Source organism: Salvia splendens, chromosome 5 (genome assembly GCF_004379255.2).
Source record: "Salvia splendens isolate huo1 chromosome 5, SspV2, whole genome shotgun sequence".
Lineage (NCBI taxonomy): Eukaryota > Viridiplantae > Streptophyta > Magnoliopsida > Lamiales > Lamiaceae > Salvia > Salvia splendens.
In genome coordinates, this window is record NC_056036.1 from 18385359 (window position 1) to 18405896 (window position 20538).

At 33.6% G+C, this 20538-nt stretch overlaps 1 protein-coding gene across 1 annotated transcript; it reads left to right on the forward strand.

Moving 5' to 3' along the window:
• Positions 1-12877: 12877 nt before the first annotated feature.
• Positions 12878-14418, forward strand: LOC121802213 (CBS domain-containing protein CBSX5-like). The gene is made up of 2 exons (XM_042201813.1): positions 12878-13477; positions 13545-14418. Exons 1-2 carry the CDS (start codon positions 13035-13037, stop codon positions 14278-14280), a joined length of 1179 nt encoding a protein of 392 aa, XP_042057747.1. The 5' UTR covers positions 12878-13034; the 3' UTR covers positions 14281-14418.
• Positions 14419-20538: the final 6120 nt, after the last annotated feature.

Genomic DNA, 20538 nt, shown 5'->3' on the forward strand with positions numbered 1-20538 from the left:
CTCTGCCTGACTGCCCATGGCCGTATACAATCTCGTTACCACCACAAAGCTCTAAATCAGATTTTCACTGCTAAATCTGAATTAAAATCTGATTCAATTATGATGCCTTTATTTGATTTTTGTATATTATGCATGTTCTATAACTTTTACGATGACACATGATGATGATGATGATGATAAGTTGGCTCTGTACCATTCTTTTTTAAAATTATTACCCAATAGGTTTTCATTAGTTTTGGGATAGTATCTTGCAACTTTTGAAAATTTTGTTATTTTTTATAAACTTTGAACTTCATATATAATATTACGAATTTTAATAGTTATTTATTTTTTTCCATCAACGACAAATTCTGACTACATTTAATGAGATGGATAACTATATCTGGCTTCTAGAAACTTTCTAATCACATTATTATCATTTTTAAATGGTAACCATATCATATGTAATGTAATAACAAATGAAAAATTGTACTATATTTAATCTTTTTTTTTTGGGTTTTCATCTATGGTTCGGATTTTATATATGCTATGTTATGATGCATCTACGATAGTATTAATTCTTATTCTTTTCAAATGTCCAGGTAATATGCTTCCGTAATTATACTTGATATTCGATGATTTCTTCCTTGCTAACAAGTGTTAGTGTTGACATCTTCATTTTTCTGAAGCAGATAACTTAAAGCCATGAGTAGCACATCAAATTAGTTGATTCAACTCAATAGCTTGAGAGGAGGAAGTGTTTTCATATGATAACAATGTCAGTAAATAATTTAGATGTTCATGAGCTTAGTTTGTTGCTTAGTGTTTTTCAATATATAGATATAGATAGATTGATAGGTGTAAGGCCCATAATTGTGTGCTTTTCAATGTCATGTTTGGTACTTAAACGTCCAAACTTTGGCCACCATTTCAATGATAAAATGTATCGTGGCAAGCATGTGATATTTGGTCAATATATGGAAGATTCTTGTTTGTTAATAGGTGCTTTTAATAACGTATATAACATGTGATATGTTTGGTGCTGTAATAGTTAGATAAGCAATCACCAGCTAAGATAAGCGACTGTAAATGTAATTTCAAATCCCTTAAGAAAGAAATAGGAGTGAGTATATGGCAAATTTAAAACTGCCTTGTCACATATTGTAAAAAAAAAATACTCCTAGTACTTATGTTGAGTGTGAGGAGATAAAAAAGGAGATAGGGATAAAGAATGAAGTTGTAGTACATAATTAATCGTAGAAGCAAAAGAGATAAAGTAGAGCATGTCTCATAATACTCCCTCCGTCCCGGACTACTTGCAATTATTTCCTTTCTGGGCGTCCCAAGTTATTTGCACTCTTTCCATTTTTAGTAAAAATTATCACCTACAGCCGCAATTGTTGACTTTTCTATACACTTATTCCTTAATTTCCGTGCCAAAAAAGAAATGTGCGAGTAGTCCAGGACGGAGGGAGTACAACTTATTATTGGAGTTTGCTCACTTATCATAATCATCATGAAAAGTGGAGTACAGATTTTCTGATTCTGAGCTGTACGTATTTATTAAATCCGAAACTAAATATTGATGATGGGGCCATGCCCATCCCATCATTTTGGTACCTTTTCGCTTCCATTCTGGGAATCTTTATAATTTAACAACAAAATACTACTTCCTTCATAGTGACATTTTTTGATACAAAATTGAAAAAAAATATATTTTAAATGAGTTAAGTAAAAAAGAAAAAAAAATAATAATAAAAAATAGAGAGATGAAAAGAGATTAAAGTAATTTTGTCACAAAAGAAGATGACTAAGCTATAATAGTAAAACCTAAAAAAGGAATCATCTACGTAAGAACGGAGGAAGTACTCTAAACAAAAAAGTTGTTATTTTCGTTTAGTGATGATCATATCTTTATAAGACATTTAATTTGAAGTATTACCTCTTGGTAACTCCATCTCTTATTCGTCTGTACCCGATTAGCACTTTGATTCATGAATTACTCAAATATTGTACAATAAAAGGACATTCATTCTCATTTAATTAATATATGAGTTAAAGTTAAAATCATTTAGGTTTCGAACTAGTTGGGAAACGAAAAATTTTATACATGCATTACATTCCATATATATTTGTATCTGAACGTATAAAATAGCTATATTTGTAGTGAAAACTAATTGTACTTAAAAAGTTAAATTTCATTATCTTCAAGATTCGATCTTAATTAGGGGTGGGAAATTATACCGTAATACCGGACTTACCGTACCGGAAAAATACCGAAAATACCGATTTTTCGGTATACCGTAGTTTCCGGTACGGTATGATACCGTACCGCAGTGTTTCGGTACGGTAACGGTACCAATTTTTCTATACCGCGGTATACCGAATCCACGGTATACCGGTATACCGTGGTATACCGGTATACCGATAGATTATTATATATATATATATATATATATATATATATATTAATATTAAATATGTTGTAATATATATATTACATTTATATATATATTATATTAAAAAAAATAATACATCAATTAATACAATAAAATTAAACATTCAAATGATAATTTATTCAAACAAATTCAAAATTAACCTGAATTATTTTTTTATCATCTCATCCCATTAAATATAATAAACACAATAGCACATAACACCGAAAGAAGATTGGAAATACGATATCGGGAATATGTTTCAACAGAGCACATTTGAAAGAATTTGTATTAACTCACACCATTTAGTATATGATTCTTTGTGTAATGTCATATTCCAAATATACAAAGTAATTAAAAATTTTGTTTTATTCTTCGTCCCACTTCATAAAATGTCAATTAAAAATATGTGCAGTTGAAAATGAATCAAATCGTTTAATTAGTGTTTAATTCATTGTATGTTATCTTATTTTATATACTACTTAAATTGAAGGATGAATAAATAGGATACTGATAAGTCATTCTTAATTCTTAAAGAGAAATAAATGTCCAATTTAAATTACTAACTAGTGTCACACCCGTGCGATGCACGGGTCATTTTAATTTCTTCATATTTATTTCATTTTGCGAAATAAAAGTTGTGAAATGATAAACAAAAGAATATTCGACATCCTCTTACTTTGGATTATACTTTTTCAATCACATTAACCCCACATAGACACATGAGTGTGTTTAAATGCTACCTTTTCTTAAAAATGTCAATACGATCACATTAAAATTTCAACACATATTTGTGTTGACATTTTAATAAACTGTCTTGACATTTAAATATTAGACTTAAAATTAAAAAGCATTTTAAATCTGTGAAAATATGAATTAACTGTTGAGTTATAACTGTAGGAGCAAGTTTACGTTGCAATAATTTAATATTGCACTGGTGAGCACTTTCTAGTCGAGATTCATTTCATTGCAATATAGCGACCCTATACACTAAAAACCCAAACCTTGAAACCTAAATCCTAAACCCTTAACTTTAAAATATATTCATCATAACCAACAAATGAGCCAAATTTTGATATATGTTGAATTTTAGTATTTTCACATTAAAAAAATAATATTTGCTAGTATTTTAAAAATTTATTCAAATCAAAGGAAGACCGTGCCTTGTTAATATTTTTGAGAATTTGTATGCATGTTTATAATGATAGATTGAAATTAAAGTCTAGGGGGAAAAATTGAATCTTTATTTCATTACACTTGTAAATCTATTTGGAGATTTTATTTATAAGACCAATTATTACTACTATTGGTCTAAATAGCCAAAAATAATCAATAAGTACCTTCATTTTATCATTAACCACGATTATGGGATAAAATTCTAAATATATGTAATCAAAATAATCCATAAATATATATTAAAAGATACTTAAAGATCAACATCATCGGCAACAACAAATATAATATGATACTTGATAACATGCTAACCAAAATATAAAATTGAATAGAGTGATGGACGAATTACCGATAGCAAAAAATAATGAACAATCGAGAAACCAATTAGTAAATGAACACATCAAGAAACCAATTATTTTTCGGTATACCGTTACCGTTACCATACCGTTATTACGGTATACCGTAATAACGGTATGGTAACGGTATCAAAAAATATCATACCGAATTTCCGGTATACCGAAAATTCGGTACGGTATCGGTATTGAATTTTGTCATACCGTACTTTCCGGTACGGTATGCGGTATGGCACGGTCGGTACGGTATACCGTACCGACCCACCCCTAATCTTAAATAGGTCTGCATTCGTTATATAATTAAGTAAGATATATCATCAGTAGAAATTCACAATCTATAATTGAAAAATATTCCAATATTATCATAATGAGAATGTTTTCTTTATAGTCATATATCATAAGCTATATGAGTTTTCTGGATTGCGTTAATTAGTGTGAGGAAGGAAATCATTGACTAACAAAACACTACTGTCATTTTAATTTCATATACACTTATTAAGGCATGGTGAGCTGAAAAGCAACCACGAACCATAAGGAGCTCACAAAAAACCTATCTCAAATGAGCTGCTCCAGACAATACAGTGTACTCAAACAGAACAAAATAAAACAAAAAAGACAACCAAGACACACGTAGGCACGACATAACACAATACCCAAAAAAGTGTAGTCAAGCAACAAAAAATCAAGAAAGGAGAGGGAAACCATTGAACCTGTAATCAAACAAACAACGAGTAGCAATCGAGAGGCGGGAAAGGGTATCACTTCAATCCAGGGAGAAGGCGTAGAATAAGCAAGTCTTGCTTCAGCTCGTCAAAGAAGCGGATCAAAGCAGTTAACTTACCGTTCAAACTATTTCATTTCCAAACCCACTAACCAAATTTTTCTTTGTTAAAAAATAAATTATGGAATTAACAATTAAAGGCATATTTGACTGACATTTTATAACTTGCATATAATATCACATGCAACGTGCTTGTACTATATATCTAGTCCTTTTATACTTTTGTAATGATTCATGAATAACGTGGTCCCGCATATAAAAGGTTTGTATAGTTAAAAATAATTAAATCAAATAAAATGGATTAGTTGCTATTTAATTAACGCGTTCACAGTGTTTGTCACCAAACTAATTTACAGGCAACGTGAATGGGGTTGTTTTTGCACATGGTAATAGTTTCATTGTCAAACAAAACCAATTATTGTAATAAGTTGAATAAATTACCCTTTAAATTTTGCATTATTAACATTTTAAGACATTAATAATTGATAATTCTAATTAAAAGTACAAACCTTTAAAAAATTATCACAGAGACGTGATAAGACCCTGACAGCATATATTTTCAATCAATTATTTTATAAATGACAGTGAAAATAAAATTGTTCACTTGCAATCTACAAAATGGTAAATTAAGATAGACCAGGTGAGTGTTTAAACCAGACCGATGAATAATCGTCAATTTTGAACCGCTAAATCTAGGTACAAGACTCGAAATTGGATGCAAGAGGTTCAATTGTAACAGTGTCATCGATCACTTGGTCCACGATTCAAAATATCATTAAATAGAAACCGACGTAGTCTGCAAAAAAGGTGACGAATTTTTGCCATATTAGCGGTTTTTGTCAGAAAATTAACGCAGATGTTAACTGGCGGTTTCTAACCAAAACCGATAATTTTGATGAGAAAAAGGTTGTAATGTGATTTTTTGGATTTTTTGAATTTTTTAGATTTTTTTTTCAAAACCGGCAATTTCTCCTTCCATTTTTATCTATACACTCCCATTCATTTTTACTTCTCCTCAATCTATTATTGTGGTAACAAGGAATTCTCTTTCCAATACTCCAAATTCCCTTCTTTTTTTTGCTTAAGTGCTTATTCTTGCAAATTATTATTTCTATCTGCTTAAGTAAAACTTTTATGGCTCGATTTATTATTTAACAGTAAGTACCTAGACAAAAATGCTCAATCAAAAGTTTATATGGGTATTACAGTACAAATTGCTGATAATAGTTGGACAGTGAACAAACCATTAATTACATTTAGGATATTTTCGGCACCACACACTACACAAGTAATAGCTCAATAATTATTTAAGTTTTGAATGTGGGTTCTACGTACCATTTATAGTAAAAGTGAACTAGGACTCCTAGTGACGGACGGAGGGAGTATAACAATTCTCACCAAGGACAAAATTCTCGTGTCGAACCATATGATTTTGGATTTTAAACAAATTGTAGTAGTTTTGTTGATCTAGACGTAGCTGAACAATCACAAGATCTATACAACATTACTACTAGGATTATAGCTACTAATGAGTAGAGATATACTTGGAATCACTCTCTATTTTTAGTGACGCGGGTCCTCCAAACCAACAAATTGGCGTCCTTCACTGGTGGTCAACGGTGACAGAGTTTCCATACTCACAACAATGGTGAAAGATATTTTCGCCGTTTCTGCTTCCACTTTCACTATTGAGCAAGCTTTCAGCGTTGATGGTTGTGTCTTAAATGAAAAGTAACAAACTCTCCACAAGAAACATAGAAGTTACTATTAGGGATGTCAATGTAACCCGAACCCGCGGGACGACCCGAATAACCCGATAAAAATACAGGGTTAGGGTTGTAATTTCGCAGCCCGAATTTAAAATCGGGCCATTCGGGCTGACCCATTCGGGTTGTCGGGTTAGGCGGGCTGACCCGTTCGGGTTACGGGTTGGCCCGTCGGGTTGAAGGCTTCTGCACAGCGGGCAGTTTTTGTAACGGTCATAACTTTCTCTACAAAGCTCTGATTGAGGCGTGTAATATATCCACGCGAAGCTCTTTCGAAGACGAAGAGAATGATATGTATTAGAGGTTTATCAGACTTCAAAATTGCGAGAAACATTGACTCAAATAAGGCTGTTGCAAATCCACATATTTTGTGTACATTTTCTAATCAATTTTCTATCATTTCTCAACAAACATATAAACATACCAAAATATAGAAATATAATCAAAATCATCCAAAATAACCCTCTAAAACCATGCAAAATCCAAATACGTCAACGACTATATAAGATCACGAAAAAAATCACCATGTGGTTCATGGATTCGTAAATACTCGTATATAAAAGCTTTCTTTTAGTATATTTCTAATATAATAGTGCAAAGTGTTTTGACGCCGCTTCCTCATTGAATTATGCGTACTTTGATGATTCTTAAAACAAAGATAAATTATTATTTGACTTATTTACAGCTGGAATAAATTAAATTTGACCAATCATAATTCAAGAAAACTTAGAGTTACTCCAATTAGCTAGCATCTTGATAATTCACTCTTTAACAATTCAAAATATTTTTGTTACATCTACGATGCACCTCTCACGTTATGAAAAACTAGTATTAACACCCGAGCTATGCACGGGACATAAGAGCTTCAAATAATGAATATAAAATATAATAAATATATATAAAATAAGAATTGAAAGCAATATGGAGATTTAAAAAAACAGAAATGTTCTTATCTTGTCTCACTCAAAATGAAGAATTTACTACTCCACAGTGAATGAAACATTTATGCAATTTTAATTTATAATATAAGTGAAATAAAAACAATAAAATTAATGACAAAAATGAGATGGGTGACTAATGATATAAGAGTATGAATTAATTAGAATAAGATATACAAATAAAGAAAATATGTGTGAGTAAAGATGTTTATTGAAAGTGCTATGCAAGTCATTAATCCAAATAAAAGGCAAATTAATATATAAATTTAATAGCTTAATTTATTAAAAATTAATTTGAAAAAAATATATGGAATATTAAACATATCCACATTAAATATATGAATAATTTAAATCATATAAATTTAAAACTTCTTTGAGAAGTTAAGTTAGAAAATTTGTATTATCCAATAATCACATTTTAGTTGACTGTTTATTTATTTCTTTTAATTTCAGACCATAGCATAACTTGATATACATTGTCAAAGACTAAATGAATTTTTTATACTGGAAAGAATAAATTTCTTACTTTCCGCCACATATACGTATAAAAAGTAAATTACTACTATCACTTAAAATAACGATAATATTTATGCATCTTGTTTGTTTTGAATAATGTGAGAATTGACACTACTATTTATATTTATAAGTTAGATTTAATTTTAAATATATATAATGTCATCTTATTCCTTAGTTTAATCTATAAACTTAGTAGTATTGTTTAATTAGAGGCGAATTAAAATATAAGAACTAAAAACTTTAATTGAGTAAATATAGGATGGAAATTGTAAGCATTACATATATGTGTTGTCGTTTAGCTTGTGAATTAATTCGGAGAAAAAGTATTGCAATAAATGATTAAATCTTAATTTTAACCTAAATAAATGGAAGGCAAACTAAACTCTGTAACACAATTCCAATTTAACTCAAATATAAGTCTAATTAATATATAAATTTAATAACTTAATTAAAAAAAATTTAATGGTAGTGCAATATTTAAATGTATTTTAAAACTTCTTCAAGAAGTTAACATTTTATTGGGCTATTATTTGTCCAATTGTTTTTGCCTTTAAAAATTATTTTTGAATAGAAGACACCTCATCTTTCCAATTTCCCTCCAAAAAGGGCATTAAGGACTTTTCATCAAACTTACACTTTAGATTAGGATAGATTTATTTAATTTTTACGAATTGATTTATGTTTGAATTTTGAAACAAAGTGTTGATTTATGTTTTAAATACATAAACATAAACATACTATTTATAGATATTTTGTAAATAATTATGTAATGAATAAGTTATTTAAATTTAAATAACTTAATCTTTTTTATAAATATTAAAGAAAATTAAAAATATGTATTTCATTGTTGAATGATTAATTAAAAATATGTATATAATTAAAGAAAATTTAAAATACGTATTATTGTTTGAAAATATTAAAAGAATTAAAAATACGTATTAACCCGAATAACCCGGTGGGTTAGCCCGAAACCCGAAGGGTTAGGGTTAGGGTCGAACTTTTATAACCCGAAAAAATTATAACCCGAATAGCCCGTACCCGAATGGCCCGACAACCCGAACGGGTTGGCCCGATTGACATCCCTAGTTACTATGTTACTAGATAATTGGGTACATAAGAACTTTAGACATTTAGAGCTAGATTGGTTCACTCTATAAATGTCCAACAACTATTTCTAAATTAGCATACAAAAGCATTTCTTGATTGGTCAAAGACACAAATTAATGTATAGTAGTACGATTTAAAGAATTTAAAGTTTGTGATGAGTTGGTGCAATTCTTGTTCAAAACTTGGTTGTTGTATCAGTGACAACCAAACTAGTGGTTTGTTTTCACATGATAATTATTTAATGTGTTGGGATTGGTGAAAACTTTAATTAAACACAATTTTATGAATAATAATGAGTGTATGATAAAGTCAAATGTCAATTTCAAACGAGACAAACATTATATATTGATTCTTCTTCCTCTTCTCCCTTTTAAAGGGCTTTTATCTGCTAGCTCGCATTATTATGCTTTTCGAAATCAATTAAATGCTACTCAGATATTTCTCATCTTTGATTTAGGGACATATTGCAATAAGGTACTAAACGTTATTTGGCATGGCATGTTGCTACATAAAATTAATTATTTATTCATATAATCAAATTCACATTCACATCTCCTTACTAAACTACATAGGTGTAGGACAAGGCCAAGTGGGTGGAGTCAAAATTATACAAATTTGAAGGATTTTGGTAACGCGTAAAATATAACCATAATTTAAGATTATAGAATCAATTAATATCACTCAAACCATATTTGATTACACACTTGAAAGCACGTACGACAATAGAAACCTTCTGGTTGTTTGCCAAAATTTATTAATTAATTAATCTGATATTTTCAAAGATTAGCTTTTTTGAAAAATTCAAATCTTAAACCAAAACTCATACCCAATACTATTTAAAAATTAGTCGAATATATCCAATTAAAAAAACAGTAAAATTAAATCTTATCTAACTGATTCACACTTGTACATGTTCGGATCGTTGATCGCATTTACAACTACTTTTGATTTTCACTTACTTTACCACTTACACATTAAAACTTGTGTCAGTCCTAAATGATATATTTCTATAGGGAGTATCATTCTTTTAGGGATGTCAATTTAGCCCGCAACCCGTAGGCTGACCCGAATAGCCCGCCAAATTTGTAGGGTTAGGGCTGAAAATTTCCAGCCTGATAAAATTACAGCCCGATTAGCCCGCACCCGATTAACCCGCAACCCGTTAGGGCCAGACCCGAAAACCCGATGGGCTGGCCCGGAAACCCGATAAAATTTATATTGTTCTATTTGTTTGACTCTAATTTGACACTTCATTGATTATTTTATAATACAGATTACTGAAAAAATTACTTTCCATTTTATATATTAAATATATAAATTATATATTAAGTTTTTATTAATATAATAATAGATAAATGAATTAGAAACTTCAAATTCACTAAAAAAATATATTTAAATTTCTAAACATGCTTTAAAATTTCTTGATGTTTATGTTTTATGTGGCATAAATCTCAAATATTAGTATTTGATCATGTTAATATTTGAGTTTACGCATATATCTCAAATTTATCATAATTAAATATTTTACATTTTATAAATATAACTAATTTTCACCATTATTTATTGGATTGATCGCATGTTAATTTTATCGGTAGCAACCCGATTAACCCGATGGGCTAGCCAGAAACCCGAGCTTTTAGGGTTAGGGCTGAACGTTTATAACCCGAAAAAATAACAACCCGATTAGCCCGCACCCGATTGACCCGCAACCCGAATAGGGTTGGCCCGAAACCCGGTGGGCTGGCCCGATTGACATCCCTACATTCTTCAATGTTGTAAGAGCATCCGCAGCGGTGCTCGCTGGGATGGACGGCGTCCGTTGCTCGATGCATCGAGCTCGTCAATGGATTATCCGTTGGAATTTTATTTATTTTTTTAAAAAAATTGAAAATAATACCGAAAATAATACCAAAAATTAAAAAAAAAATATTTTCAGATTCCCAAAAATATAGCCGTTTTATTACCGTTTTTTTTTTTAATTTTTTTGAATTTTTTTATAATTTTTTAAAACCCCAAAATCATCTATAAATACACACATTCATCATTCATTTTTCACATCAAATTATCTCTCATTCATCCTTTTTCATACAACTCATCTACATCTTCCTCTACATCTTCCTCTCTCACTCAAACTCTCTCTAAAAATGGATTTCACCGATATCATGGCTGAAGCGGAGCGCGAAGAACAAGAATACTATGAACAATATCGTGACGCCTATGAAGCCTATGTCGCCGCCACCGCCCCCGCCCCTCCTCCTTGACCAACTAGATCAATTCGTTGCTACATACCTCGTGACCGGGAGGGAGATAACGAAAGGCTCGTTGCCGACTATTTTTCCGACTAGCCGCGGTTTCCGGAAGATTACTTCCGGCGCCGTTTTCGCATGTCAAAACGGTTGTTTATGAGTATTGTCAACACATTATCCGCCCGTGTTGAATACTTTCAGTCAAGTAGAGAAGCAACCGGTCAGCAAAGTCTCTCGGTGTTGCAGAAGTGTACTTGTGTCATCCGACAACTTGCTACTGGGAAAACGACTGACCTCTTCGACGAGTATTTGCATGTGGGTGAGTCAACTGGAATCTTATGCCTCAAAAATTTCTGCGACGACATTCGTTCTGCTTTCGGTGAGGAATTCCTTCGGGCACCCACCATCGAAGATTGTCAACGGCTGCTTCATCTTCACGAAATAGTCCACGATTTTCCCGGTATGCTTGGCAGCATTGACTGCATGCATTGGAAGTGGAAGAATTGCCCGACTGCTTGGAGGTGGCAATACTTAAGCGGCCACAAAGGCGGAGGCCCAACGCTTATCCTTGAAGCGGTCGCCGACTACCGCCTATGGATTTGGCATGCATATTTCGGTGTTTTCGGATCCAACAACGACTTGAACGTTCTCTATTCATCACCACTCTTCAATGATGTTTTGAATGGCGTAGCACCGGCGATCAACTTCACCGTCAACGGAAATGCATACCACATGGGTTACTATCTCGCCGATGGTATCTACCCAAAGTGGTCTACTTTCGTGAAGACGTTCAGCAATCCGCAAGACCCGAGACGGGTTCTTTTTGCGCAGCGTCAAGAGTCTGCTCGGAAAGACGTCGAAAGAGCTTTTGGGGTCCTTCAAGCCCGATTCAACATTGTGAAGGCCCCGTCTCGGCTGTGGTACGTTAAGAATATCGCCGACATCATGTACACGCTTATTATCTTGCACAACATAAATATAGCTGACGAAGGACCGAGGACGGCTAACTTTTATGACGATGATGAAGCCGGAAGTTCAACTGCGAGGTCTCCCCCACGCCGAGGTGTGCATACGACGGTAGGCGAGATGATTGAAACAAGACACACAATGCGTGATACCAGAACCCACACTGAGCTACAAGAAGACCTAATCAAACACATTTGGGTGAAATTCGGCCACGAGTAGTGGGTTTTTTTAATTTTATGAATTTAATTATGTAATTTTTTATTTTTATGATTTTAATTATGTAATTTTAAATTTTTTAGTAATTTGTAATGGTATCGGATATTTTTAATGTATTTTAATATTATGGAAATGTTTTTAGTAATTGAAGTATTTAAATTGAACATGTCCTTGTGGAAAAACATGAATGTGGGTGTTGTGCTCTTGAGAAGAGCAGCGAGTAAAAAAAGTAATAAAAGTGGGTTCGGGCCACGTCGGTACTGGTGGATGCTCTAAGTTTGCATCCTAAACGGAGAAAAACAGTGTCCAGAAAGTTATCCTGGACCTCACTCGATAAACCTCATTTGAAAACGGAGAAATACATTCAATACATCTGAGTTATCCTGAACCTCACTCGATAAGGCCGAAGTAAAAAAAACAGTGTCCAGAAAGTTTGTCGCGCGACAGGCTGGACAGCACAAGGATTTACTACATGGCATTATAATTGTAATTATAATTATAATAATAATTATAATAATAATAATTTAATACTAATGTGTACACACGAGGCCGCCATAAATGCACACGCAGCTCCTTGCACTTCTCCATCATCACCACTTCCACTCTTCCACTTCAATTCTCGATTCATCTTCAATCTCGATATCTGCGCCTTCTCCCCTCTCATTTTGCATGGCTATCAGTTTGTCCGCTTACCAGGTGGCTGATCTCTGCCTCGGCAAGCCCCCTCTCCGCTCCCTCTTCTCCTCCGCCACCATCGCCACCGCCCTCGCCGCCCTCAAATCCTCCCCCGACACCTTCCTCAGCGTCTGGACCTGCGACCACAAAATTTCGAATCTCGATTCCAACTGCGTTTGCGTCGCCAAAATTTGCATTGCCGATATCATTTGCTACCTCTGCAAAAAGGAGAACGCCTCATCCCCGGCCTCCTCTCTCAACCAACCCCTCTCTCTTCTCCTCTCTCACTCCACTAGCCGCGTCACACACATCGATCCCTCCGCTAGGTACTACAGTTGAATTTCAATTTCAATTTCAATTTTGACCCTAGCTTAATTTGGTACTGTTTTGCAGCTTACTGGAAGCGATTGATTTGATGATCCAAGGAGCTCAGAATCTGGTGGTGCCGATACGGAGCAGCATTTCAAGTTCGAGGAGGAAGAGATCATCAGCAACCGCCATCCACGAATTCTGCTGGTTGACGCAGGAGGACGTGGTGAGGTTCCTCCTCAGCTCAATCGGCCTCTTTTCCCCCATCGCGACGTTGCCAATCGAAACCCTAGGTGTGATCACCCCCAATTTCCTCTCCGTCGAGTACAATTGCGCCGCCGCCTCCGCAATCGGAGCGATTTCGCGCTCATTAGCGGAGCAGACGTCGGTGGCGGTGGTGGACGAGGAGGGGGGGTTGATCGGGGAGATCTCCCCCCTGGCGCTGTCGTGCTGCGACGAGACCGCGGCGGCGGCCGTGTTGACGCTCTCGGCGGGGGATCTGATGGCGTACGTGGAGTGCGGCGGGCCGACGGAGGAGATGGTGAGGGTTGTGGAGGAGAAATTGAAGGAGAGGAAGCTGAAGGGGATGGTGAAGGAGATCATGGTGGCGGCAACAAGCAATGCAGGGATGGCGATGGGACGGCGGGCGGAGGCGGTGGTGTGCCACCGCGGAAGCTCTCTGGTGGCGGTGATGATTCAGGCGATCACGTGCCGCGTGAGCTATGTGTGGGTGATGGAAGACGATTGCAGCGTCGGAGGGATCGTCACCTTTGCTAACATGCTTCATGTTTTTAGGGAACATTTCGATTCTCTTATCTGATATTTTTTTTTTTTTTTGGAGTCATGATGATCAGTAATCTGAAGAGCTTATTGTGAATATGCGGCTCTAGCCCTTTTGTTTTTGTTTTTGTTTTTGTTTTTGTTTTTGTTTTAATGAATAAATGTTTTTATACATCAAGTTGAGGTTTTCCTATTTAAGTTGTGATTTTATATTGAATGTCGTCATGTACGTGTTGCAATCATTAGCCATCCAAAATAAATTTGTACGAATACTTTTGTACGCTTTTTTGCACTTTCCCTTTCTTGGATCATTTCTTAGTGAAGAGTAGGCAGATGTGTACCAAGTAAGTCTAAAGATTAAGATTGAATCGTAAATCGTAGGTTTGATACTAAATTACTCAATTCTTCCCTGAAAATTTGTCACGTATTTCTTTTTACATTCGTCCCTTAAAATTTGTTACATTTCACTTTTACCAATTATAATAGTGCATTTCAGTAACTTATTCACATTCACATTTTATTATAAAACTAATTTATAAAAATAGGACCCACATGCTATCAAGTTTTTCAACTCACTTTCTATTACATTTTTTAAAACTCGTGGCGGATCAAATGGTGACGAATTATTAGGGACGGAGGAAGTAACCTTAAAAGGAGATTTATGCAAGTGGGTAGTTTAAAAGGTGCACGTTCAATATATATTCGAAATATAACCTAGCATGGGTGATTGGTTCGGAAGTTGGACAGTGACTGATGTAATATTCTACGATCAATATTAATTGGTCGTTAATGAATTAATTGATAATATCATTAGATTAGCTAAGGATTATCTGTTGCTAGCTATAGGATTCTATTTATCAATGTATGTGTTTGGGTTGATGTCATTGAATTCATTATTGTACTTTCCATAGTTGAAGTATAAAAATAGCAAAACAGGCGAGTTGCACCCACTTCTACTAATTGATGTTTAGCAAAACAGGCGAGTTGCACCCACTTCTACTAATTGATGTTTAGGGCATCAGCAATGGGCGCCCTAAAGCCCGCCTTATACACCGTCACATCAGCATTTTATCCTTCTATCCTTTCACATGCAGTGGAGCGCCCTAAGGGGCGCTCTAAAGGTTTTACTATTGTTTTGTTAATTAGTTTAAATGTTTTCAAATATATAAATGCAAACTAATTAAAAAACACAACGATTAACTAAAAAATCGCAAATACTACATTGATTAAAAAAAATTACACGAGTTAGAAATAAATAAAAAAAGTTGACTACTCTACAAAAGCCCCAACTTCCGCGCCATCGTCCGCGTCGCCCATAGTGGGCGGATGAAAATGTTACAAATGAAGGTGGGGTAGGGGGTATTTATATAAATGAATTTTTAGAATTTTAAAAAAAAAAAAACGCGTTGCATCGTCCGCGCCATCGTCCGCGTCGCCCACAGTGGGCGGACGATGGCGCTGACGATGCCCTATCGTCCGTGCTTCCTCCGCGAACTATCTGTCGGGCGAGAACGACGCATCGTCCATCGTCCGCACACCCACAGTGGCGAACGATGGCGCGCCTCGTCCGCCCACTGTGGGTGCCCTTGCCAGTATTACTTTCCCCTTTAAATTTGGTGAATTGGGGGTTGAGAACTATAGCCATGAAAACGAATATAAAAAAAATATGGTATCATTGGAAAGATCCCGTCTCTCAAACTAATCTTTAAAAGAGGGTAATTTTATGAAGCTTGTTCACCTTTTCCTGTTAAATAAAAAACTTAAAAATTTAAAGTTTCAAGTATAATCCACTTCATTGTACGGATTTGGATCCTCTGATGTGGATAGAAGCACGGCATGGGATGCAGTGGCGGATCCAGGATTTTTCATTCGGGGTAAGATAAATAATTATAGCACTTCAAAGCCTCGAACTTTAACCGATCTTTTTATTTTCTTTAATTTTTTTCCTCAGATTTTATTTTTATTATTGAAAACATCACAAAGATGTGTATTAGAAGAGAATTAGAAAGATAGAAACTAATTATATGTTAAACCGTAACGAATGGAATTAAAATACATTAGAATATTTTCAAAAAGCTAATATGATGAAGATATAAAATATTCTTTTAACGATTGAAAAACAGAAAGAATAAATATGTGTGTATTATGTAGGTTTCAAATGCATTAAAATATTTTTAAAAAGCTAAAACGACGAAGTTATAAAAAATGCTTTAAAAAATTGAAATAATAGAATAATAAGTATATATGTGAATTGTGTAGGTTTCAAATCTATTAGGATATTAAATAAACAGAAGAATGAAAAATATAAAAATGCATGATATAATAAAACAAAAAGAATAAAGATGTGTGCATTAGATGGCCTATTTTGAAATCCATATTAGAATATTTAAAAGGATAGATTTGAATAAAAAAGTACACATAGGAGACAGTCTCGAACTCGGGCCTCTTGCCGGGGGAAGGGGTGTTGATTACAGCTGGACCAGGTGGGAGAATTGTTAATGGGTATATCTAAATGCGTTATAATTATAAATTTGGGGCACAGTGGTACCCCTTGTTCTCACGTGGCTCTGCCACTGATAGAATGTTTTGCGTCACATCTCATTATTTTATAGAAAAAGAATGTTCTATTTATGGATAAAATAATGGAATGTGAGAAACAATATCCCCCACGGTGCTTCTCTCTACGATAGGGAATCCAAATCCTCATCTTACTGCAACGTCGGTGGGGTCACATAGTAAATGAGAAGGTTGAGGTGAACATTGCAATCATCTAAGGTCGAAAATCAAGCTTGGACCGAGCCAATTTATACTCCCTCCGATCCATATTAATATATGAATATCTTTTCAGCATAGATATTAAGAAGTACTATGCAAAGCCGGGAGAATAAAGTAAGAAAGAAGATAAAGTAAGAGAGATGAAAAGATAAGAGAGTAGATTGTTTTTTTTAATATAAAATTGACTCTAATATATTGGAACGTCGCAAAAAGGAATATGACTCTATTAACATGGATCATGACAAGAACAGCTAAACATAAAAACTTTTCTAAATAAATCATTTTTCTATTAAAATTGTTGCCCCTCCAGTATTGAAGACTTGTAATCTTCTAGCATCAATTCTTGGATCAAAACATCAATTCTTGTAATCTCTGGCAAAATGATAAAATCGAGCAAAAACAAAAGTGAAACAAGTAATAAACTTTATCCAGCCTTCCTTCGATGATAACTTCAATTTGTGTGATAACCCTATAACTAAATCTCCACCACACATTTTAAAAATATGTGGTCTGGATTTAATCTAACAAAACTATCATTTTATCAAATAAAACTATCATATTTCGGATATATTAAGGGTAAAATTGTCATTTCGTTATAAAATTGGGCTGGTAAGAAGAAAACGTGAATTAAACACTGCATTCAATTTCTCTCACACTCAAACCCTCCGAATCGCATTTCAAACCCTTGCTTCTTCAGTTTCGAAGGAAAAATCATCCAAATTCTGGAATATGTCAAAGGAAAACGCTCAAGCATCATCGAAGGAAGGCTGGATGAAGTTTATTACATGTTTCACTTTTGTTTTTGCTCGATTTTATCATTTTGCCAGAGATTCTCGTTTTTTTTAGATTGTATAGTTTTTTAGTGTAGAATTAGAGTTACATATGACAGCATGATGAATTTACTTCATAGTTGGTTTTGTATCATCAATTCATACCTTATTCCATGATGAATTATTGTTTTAAATTATAAAATGATAGTTTCAGGGGATAAAATGATAGTTTTAAATTATAAAATGATACCAGGGATAGAAATCAGTTGCTTCTACTAATGTATTGAATTTCATACCAATCATTGGCTTCAAAGCATCATCACAAACATGAATGTACATACCTACAAATCAGTAAAACTATCATTTTATCAACTCAGAGTATCATTCTATCCGGCAAAACTATCATTTTATCAACTCAGAGTATCATTCTATCTGCTGCAACTATCATTTTGTCATTTTATAGGTCAGAAGTATCATTTTATCTGCTGCGAGTATCATTTTATCATTTTATCAGGTTATTGGCATATTATATGCTGCGAGTATCATTCTATCCGGCAAAACTATCGTTCTATGCAGTAAACCTAACATTTATAAGCCAAAAGTATCATGTTAACACATAATCGGCAATGCATAATATTTTATTTTGTCTGGTTAAAGTATCATTTTATCAACTTATATGCAAAATTAAAAACATCTTCCCGGTCACAATTATGCGAGAAATATGGAAACAAAATCTGGAGAGTATGGAATAATGAACCAAATCGGAAGAAAATCTGGAGCCTATGTAAATAAAATAGGCGAGAAATATGGAAATAAAATCGCTGAGAAGAGAGAATCGAACTGAGAGAGAGTGAAAGAATGGAGCGAAATTCAGAAATTAAATGAGGGAAATGACATATTTACCCTCTGCTCCTTTTTTATGAAGTAAATCTAAGTTTGAATCTCAGCCACAAGATTAGAAAATATGTGTGGTTCAGATTTGGTTATAGAGTTATTACGTGATTTGGGGGTTATCATATGATCACAACTCTATATATATATATAAATAGAGTAGTGATCTATGGCAAATACCCCTTAACCAAATAACTAGAGAACAAATCATAGTCACAAGATCAAAAAAATCAATGGCTAGCATTAATTTTCAAATTTAAGGAGATATTAGTTCCTTTAATCACAAATTTACTCTATAATAAAAATGCAGGGGTACTATGGTCATTGCATACCAATTGAATTAACTCCAACATGAGGGTAGATCGAAAAAAATTGAATTCAATTGCAAACCGCGTCTTCAACCGAGCGTCTTCACTTCTCTTCTTCTCTGTTCTAGAAATCAAACCGCATTCAAGCAATCGCCATCGTCGTTGCCTTCGTCGTATCTGCGCATCAGGATGAAGTTTGCGTTCGTGAAATCCACCACAGTGAAGCCGAATATCGATTGCGATCTCAAAATTCCATTGAGTTCGAACAGCACGGCATCAAAGGCTTATGAGCCGACGAGTGCGATTTCGATTGTCGTTAAGCTTCTTATCGCCTCTTCAATTGATGATCGACGCGCTCATCGTTTCTGCTACTTCGATTCTCTTTTTCTTTAATATTCATCACTGCTACTATTATTCTTTTATTTTTTGATGCACATTATTCTCATTTTGATATTTAGATGTATTCGTTCTTATCTTTCCATTTCTGTTATGTGAATTAATAAATAATTAGTTTATATTCTGTTAAGTGTTTCTTTGATTTTTTTGCAATAGTGATGTGTTTTGTAAACAAGAGTGAAGTAAAATCATGCTAAGAGTGATGTGTTTTGTAAACAAGAGTGAAGTAAAATCATGCTAAGAGTGATGTGTTTTGTAAACAATGGTGAAGTAAAATCATGCTAAGAGTGATGTGTTTTGTAAACAAGGGTGAAGTAAAATCAAAATAAGAGTGATGTGTTTTGTAAACAAGAGTGAAGTGAAATCACAATAAGAGTGATGTGTTTTGTAAACAAGAGTGAAGTGAAATCAGAATAAGAGTGATGTGTTTTGTAAACAAGAGTGAAGTGAAATCAGAATAAGAGTGATGCGTTTTGTAAACAAGAGTGAAGTGAAATCAGAATAAGAGTGATGTGTTTTGTAAACAAGAGTGAAGTAAAATCACAATAAAAGTGATGTGTTTTGTAAACAAGAGTGAAGTAAAATCACAATAAGAGTGATGTGTTTTGTAAACAAGAGTGAAGTAAAATCAGAATAAGAGTGATGTGTTTTGTTAACAACAGTGAAGTAAAATCATGCTAATAGTGATGTGTTTTGTTAACAATAGTGAAGTAAAATCATGCTAATAGTGATGTGAAACATTAGAAGCAAATAGTTGGTTGACATTTGTTTCCGTAAAATCAACATCGAATTTATCCAATAAGTTACACATGGAAATGTCTTATGCTTTTTGAATGAGGATTCATAATTTCACAAATCGATATTGAATCTGTATTTTTCATTTAATACAGATTTGAGAAGAATATTATTTGATGAATATTATTTGAAAACAATAAATAAATCAATATTATTTGAAAATAATAAATAAATCAATAGTTCAGTATTATTTATTCATTCAATAATGAGGATACAAGCTTTTAGCTTTCATTATATTTGATTCAGCAAATTTGGATTAAATAAATCAAGCTACATACATTCATGGGAAATCAATTGGAACAAAAATCACAAATAAATGTGATTATAGCAGCAATGTTTTCTTTTTTCTTTTCTATAGAATAG